Source organism: Stegostoma tigrinum, chromosome 16 (genome assembly GCF_030684315.1).
Source record: "Stegostoma tigrinum isolate sSteTig4 chromosome 16, sSteTig4.hap1, whole genome shotgun sequence".
In the NCBI taxonomy this organism is placed as follows: Eukaryota; Metazoa; Chordata; class Chondrichthyes; order Orectolobiformes; family Stegostomatidae; genus Stegostoma; species Stegostoma tigrinum.
The window spans coordinates 53293755-53300923 of NC_081369.1; the positions used below are offsets into that span (position 1 = coordinate 53293755).

The 7169-nt window shown below is 44.1% G+C and overlaps 1 protein-coding gene across 3 annotated transcripts in view; it reads right to left on the reverse strand.

The window, feature by feature from the left end:
• The window catches only part of LOC125459672 (meckelin-like), a 114648-nt gene that overhangs the window by 107240 nt on the left and 239 nt on the right, over positions 1 to 7169 (reverse strand). For all 3 annotated transcript variants that reach the window (XR_007249076.2, XM_048546347.2, XM_048546348.2), the window contains exon 1: positions 6912 to 7169. This exon is cut by the window's right edge. Coding sequence is in view for 2 of the 3 variants with exons in the window: in XM_048546347.2 (XP_048402304.1) it covers positions 6912 to 7083 (172 nt within the window). In the remaining variant the exon portion in view is untranslated. The remainder of the gene's footprint in view (positions 1 to 6911) is intronic.

Consider the following 7169-nt stretch of genomic DNA (forward strand, 5'->3'; position numbering starts at 1 on the left):
TTGTCTATCCTTATACTCAATGCCCCTTCTAATGATGGCAAGCATGCCATAGGCCTCTTTTATCTACTTGTGCTGCCACCTTCAGTGATCTATGGATCTGCACATCCAGATCCCACTGCTTATCAATATTCCAAAGGGTTCTGCCTTTCACTGTCATAATTTTCACCTTCAGTTAACCGTCCAAAGTGCATCATCTCATATTTGCCTGGATTAAACTCCATCTGCTATTTATCTGCCCATGTCTCAAACTGCTCTACATCCTGCTGTCGCCTCTGATAATCAACCTCACCATTTGCAATTCCACTAATCTTTGTATCATCTGCAAATTTACTAATTAGACCAGCTATGTTTTCCTCCAGATCATTTATGAAGACCACAAACAGTAGGGGTCCCAGCACCGATTCCTGTGGAACACCACTAGTCACAGCCCTCGATTCCAAAAAGCATCCTTCCTCCAAAACCCTCTGTTCCCTTTAAGCCAGTTCTGTATCCATCTTGCTGGCTCACTCCTAATACCATGTCCTTTTATACCAGTCTGCTATGAGGGACCTTGTCAAAGACTTTACTGAAATCCATGTACACAACATCAACCACTTTTCGCTCATCGATCATTGCTGTCTCCTCCTCCAAAAACTCAATCAAATTAATGAAGCATGACCTCCCACACAAAACCATGCTCTCTATCACTAATAAGTCCATTTGCTTCAAAATGTTAATAGATCTTGACCCTGCAAATCTTCTCTAATATTTTCCCTACCACTGACAGGAGATTCACAGATCTGTAATTCCTAGAATTATCCCCACTATTCTTCTTAAACAATGGGACAACATTAGCTATTTTAATGGTCCTCTGGGACCTCACCTGTTGCTAAAGGGGTTATAAAGATGTCTGTCAATGCTCCAGCAATTTGTTCCCTTGCCACCCTCAATATTCTGGGATAGATACCATCAGAACCTGGGGACTTATCTACCTTAACACTTCTTAAGACGGACAACACCTCTTCTTTTTTAATAGCAACTAGGCTTAGAAACGCGACACTCTCTACCCTAAGATTATCCTCCACCAATTCCTTCTCTTTGGTGAATACCAACACAATGTTTTCATTTAGGACTCCACCTACCACTTCTGGCCCCACACATAGATTCCCTCATTTGGCGTTGACTGGGCCAACCCTTTCCCTGGCTACCCTCTTGCTTTTAATATTTGTATAATACAATATAGAAATATTCAGCAAGTCTCCTATTTGTTGACAGAGGTAAGGAAGCTGGTAATTCAACTGTCATTAAATTTTGATTCAAGTGAAATTCATTCAGTTGAGAGCAAATCCTTACTTAATTGTCACATGCCAATACTAACAGTTTTTTTTGTTCAACATCTAGTCACACAAGTCAGTGAATTAATGTTGTCAAGTTGCCAGTTTAGTTTGCTTATTGTTATAACAACTTAACCAGTCGGTTAATGTATAGTGATCGAACCTTGTACTATATCTGTTTGAACATTTAAATCTAAATAATTTGCAATAGTAAACAAAATAAAAGTGTTTTGACTTTAGATTGAGAGGGGCCAAATCAGCTTAAATGATTTCAACGTCCCAACATTTATTGTAAATACACTCTCAGTGAAATGTTACATTTATTTCTCAAACCTGCAATTCAGTTGTCTATACTCTGATTAGCAAGTAGCATCCCAGATGTCCTCTTACTTCAAGGACTGCAATAACCCTCCTCCATTGATCCAAAATGCCCTCAGCCATATCTTTTCCATTTCCTGCATTTCTGCCCTCAAACGCCCTGAGCCCAATAAAAATGAAGACAGAGTCCTGCTGGTCCTCACATATTACCACCAACCTCTGCATCCAGCATATCATCCTCTGCACTTCCACCACTTACAATCCAACCCCACCACCAAAGAAATATCTTCCTCCCCATCCCATCTGCGCTTCGTAGAAACCGCTCACTCCACAACTCCCTTGTTCGCTCCACACTCCCCACCACCCCCCAGCACCGTTCCCTGCAAGTGCAGGAGGTGCTACACCTGCCCCTACATTTCTCCCCTCATTTCCCCCTCACCTCCATCCAAAGCACAAAACAAACCTCCCACAACAGGCAGGTAGTCACCTGTACATCCTCCAATTTGGTCTACTGTATCCATTGCTCCTGATGTGACTCCTCTGTATCAGTGAGACCAAGTGCAGACTCAGTGACCGATTCACACAGCATCTGTCTCTGTGCGTTATAATCAACACTACCTCCCGATTGCCAACCATTTTAACTCCCCCTCCCACTTCCTGGGTGACACGTCCATTCTGAGCCTCCTCCAGTGCCACAATGACACCAACCGCAAACTGGAGGGGCAACACCTCATAGTCCACCTCAGGAGCCTACATCCTGATGACCCAAACATGGATTCACCAGTTTTAAAATCTCCCCACCCCCAGTCTCATTCCATGTCCAACCGTTCCTCTCATCCCCGCCTCCCTAACCTGATACAACCTGTCTACCTCCTTCCCCACCTATCCGCCCCACCCTTCCCACTGACCAATCTCCACCACCCCCAACTGCATCCACCTGTCACCATCCCACTACCTACACCCAGCCCTACCCCAACTCCCTTCGTTTATTTTCCAGATCTCTTCCCTCTCCCTCTGATGAAGGGTCCCAACCCAAAATGTCAACTTTCCTGCTCTTCTAATGCTGCCTGCCCTGCTGTGTTCCTCCAGCTCCACGCAATATCGACTCTGAAGAAGCAGTTTATATTTTGGGTGTTTGTACATCTCTTTGATCATGAATCAAAGAACTTAACCGCACAGGATGCATTACAAGCAGGACTAGATCTTAACTGGTCTTAACTTGTTCCATTTCCCTGCTCTTGTGCCCGTAGCCTTCTGAATTTTTTTTCGCCTCCCAGTAAAAGAGAGAATGCTTCCATTACTATTTCAGCCATGTTATTCCATATTCTACTAATCCTCAGCATGCCAAATAACAAAGCCAGATTTTCCATTCTGGAATTAAATTGTAACAACAGGCACGTCAGCAACTGAGGTGCCCAATCAACTGTTTTTCAGCTTATTACAAATGGATGTGTGTTGAACAATGAATCCCAAGTATTGGTGTCAGGAGTTTCTTGCTCCTTTGGGGAACAGAAAACCCTGGCTTCAATCTTTCCCTTCAACTCTTTGATGATGATCTTAGACCTCAATTCACCAATTCACTGCTCAGTTGTTCTCGTCCTATATATCTTAAAACACCTCAGGGGTGTTACATTGCAAGCAAATTTCCTCTCAGCTTTCTGTCTTCTAATAACAACTTCACTAGTCTTCAGTCAACTTCAGTACATAAAACCATAGACTCTCCCACCAAACAGTTCATTACAGCCAGTAAATCAGGATTTCTAAAAGGGGATGTCAGGGCCTCATGTGGGGTTGCAAGCTGATATTTTGACAGTACCAGTGGCCTCTGACAGAACTCCAACTAGCTGCTCCTGCTCGAACAGGCACACTATTGTCACAGCAATCCTCTCTCTCTCTCTCTGGCATCCAAACTTCACCCAGAACTCTCCCCCCTACCATCTCCACTCTTGCACGTCTCTCCATTTCTCCCACCACCCCAGCCCATCCTCCCCACCCACCCCTGACTCTCACAGATCTCACTGAGCAATTGCCATTATATTCAAGCCTTGAAATCGGGTCATGACGGGAAAAGCTTTGGGAACCACTGCATTAGATTATTTGGTTCATATTTTCATTAACATTTCAGGTCCTCTTTCTCGCTACTGAGTAGACCTGAAGCAGCACAGACCCAAATTGGATCCAGCTAGTGCAGGTTCCCACTCAGCTACTTTATTGTGTCTAATAAAGAATTGTAGAGCTTTTACAGCACAGAAAAAGACCCTCTGGCCCAGTGCACCTGTGTTGATTTTCACTCATCCATCTATTCTAATCCCATTTTCCATCATCTGAGCCATAGCTTTATGTGCTCTATTATCTCAAGCATTCATCTAAATACTTCTTAAATGTCTTGAGGGTTTCTACCAACTATTAAGCAGTAAGTTTCAGATACCCACTAATGTTGGGTGAAAATCTTTTTCCTCAAATCCCTTGAAAACTCCTGCTCCTTACCATAAGACCATAAGATATAGGAGAAGAATTTAGGCTACTTGGCTCATCAAATTTTCACCCCCATTCAATCACGGCAGATAAGTTTCTCAATCCCTTTCTCCTGCTCTCTCCCTGTAACCTTTGATCCCCTTAACAATCAAGAACCTATCTATCTCTGTCTTAAATATACTCAATGACCTGGCCTGCACAGCCTTCTGTGGCAATGAATTCCTTAGATTCACCACTCTCTGGCTGAAGAAGTTTCCCCTCATCTCCGTTCTAAAGGATTTTCCCTTTATTCTAAGGTTGTGCCCTTGGGTGCTAGCCTCTACCACTAGTAGAAACATCTTCCTAATGTCAACCTCTGTCCAGGCCTTAGCTTAAAGCTGTGTCCCTAGCTATTACTCCCTTCACCAAGAGGAAAGATTTCTCACCACGTAGCCTGTCTATTTCTTTAATCAATCTGTTTGGAGATGTTATTACATACCTCTGGAGCAGGTGGGACTTGACCCAGGCCTCCCTGCCCAGAGGTAGGGCCACTATCACTGTCCCACTATTCTGTCTATGCCTGACATAATTTTGTAGATCTCATTCAGATCTCTCTTCAGCCTTCTATGCTCTATGGAAACAGTCCCAGCTTATCGACTCTCTCTTCAATGTTGAATCGCTCCAGCCCTGGCAACATTCTGGTGAATCTTTTCTGCACCATCTCTGGGGCAATTCCAGCTTACCTAAGTACGGCAACCAGAACTGCACAAAGTGCCCAGCTGTGGCCTAACAATACTATGTATAGCTACATCATAACCTCTTTGAGTCTTGTATTTGATGTCTTCCCTAATAAAGGCAAGTAGCCCATGTGCCCTCTTAACCAACTTATCTACCTGTCCTGATACCTTCAAGGATCTACGCATATCCATCTGATCCTCTGTGCACCCTACAGTCCAAATGTTCAATATGTTTTTAGTCCTCACAAAATGCATCATCTCACACTTTTCAGGTTTAAATTCCATTTGCTATTGTTCAGTCCATCTGACCAGCCAGTCTATATCATCCTGTAGTTTAAGGCTTTTCTCTTCACTAAACCATCCCACCAATTTCACATCATCTCCGCAGTTACTGATCATCCCTCCCACATTCATCTCTAAATCATTAAGATACACAGCAAAAGCAAAGGACTCTGCATTGAATTCTGTAGTATGCCACACAACCAAAACACTCTTCGGCCATCAGCCTCTGCTTCCTACCATTAAGCCACCTCCGGATCCAGTTTGGCAAATTGCCTGGATCCCATAGGTTCTCCAGTGGCCAAGTGATGATTAACCTCTGGAAGGATCTCTAAGGTTCTCAAGAAGGATCTCACTTCCTCTTGGCAGCCTTAATGAGTTATAGTGATTGTACTTAAACTAAGAATCTGGCATAAAGTCTTTGGTGGAATAGTGGTAGTGTCACCACCTCTGAACCAGGAGGCTTAGGCTCAAATCCCACCAGCTCCAGACTTCTATCACAACTTCTCTAAATCGGTTCATTAGAAAATATCTAGAAATGTAAGCCTTTCTAGCCTATGGTCGTAACAGTCTGAAAATGTGCAATATTCTCTAAGCACAGAAGGTAAGCAAACTCCAGTCAGGTTATTATTTGGATGGGAGAAAATGAGCTTTTGTGACACAGCTGTAGTATTCCCCACTTCTGAGCCAGGGGACCTAGGTTTTAGTCCCACCTACGCCAGAATGTGTGTGAGGACATCTCTGAGCAGAGATAACAAAGTGTGGAGCTGGATGAACACAGCGGGCCAAGCAGCATCTTAGGAGCACAAAAGCTGACATTTCAGGCTGATGAACAGTCTCGGCCTGAAACGTCAGCTTTTGTGCTCCTAAGATGCTGCTTGGCCTGCTGTGTTCATCCAGCTCCACACTTTGTTATCTCGGATTCTCCAGCGTCTGCAGTTCCCATTATCCCTGAGCAGGTTGATTCTACGAAACAATAAGAGGCCATTACGTGTGGAGCACTTTGAACAGATGGTGCCTAGATTCTCCTTGATCCATCAGTGGACATTGTGTATGTATAGCAAAACAACAGTCTGCATTTCTATAGCACCTTTAGCACATTAACATTGTCACAAGGCTCTTCAAAGGAGTATAATCTGGTAGAATTTAACATAAAGCCACATCAAGTGGCATTAGCACAGCTGACCAAGAGCCTGGCGAAGGTAAACACTGTGTTCCACTTAGAGCTGCAACAGCCCAACAGTGCACAGCAAGCTCCCAGAAACAACAATGTGAGTGATTAAGGGACAAACAGTGATCAGGACCAGGGACAAATCACTTGTTTTATTGCTATCAGATGTCTCACAACAGCCTAAAATGACTAAGGCCTCAATTTATTGAGAAGACAGCACCTCCAATGCTTCATTGGAGTGTCATTTTTTAATTCATTCATATTTAATTCCCAGAGTGAGGCATGAAACCTCAGCTTTGACATTCGGGACAAAATGTGATACATTGGTCACAAAGTTACCAACTGCCCCATTTCTAACATGCAAAAAGTCCTTTGATGATCTTGAATACTGTTACCAGGTTACCTATTAATATACATTTAAGGCAACCTCAAAAAGAAACTTGAATTATTGTAAACTGTATTTCTTCCCTCAGAAGGCCTCATCTGGGCCTTTCTGTACCAGCTCAAAGCTGCCACGAGCAGATTGGCTGGAAATCTGGTTACAAGCCTTGGTTAGTTTGTCTTCCAGCAGACCATCAAAGCCAGGCAGTGCTTCCGAAGTGAGTGAAGGAGGAGAATCACACAGTCAGAGGGCCTTACCGTCAGCGCTACGGGTGCTCCCATCACCGCATGGAGAGCACCGCAGACTGGAGGCATCGTAGAACTGGGTGTTGGAGCAGGAGTGCGGCAGCACAAAGGGGAGAGAGGTCCCGGTGCTCTGAGCCCGGCACAGCTTGAGCAGGATCACAGCAAGGCAGTGCAGAGCTAGCATTCTACAAACACACACACAAACTGTTCCCAGCGGCAAAAACAGAAATCAGCGGCGATCCGCCCCAATTCCTCTCTGCAAAATTAATC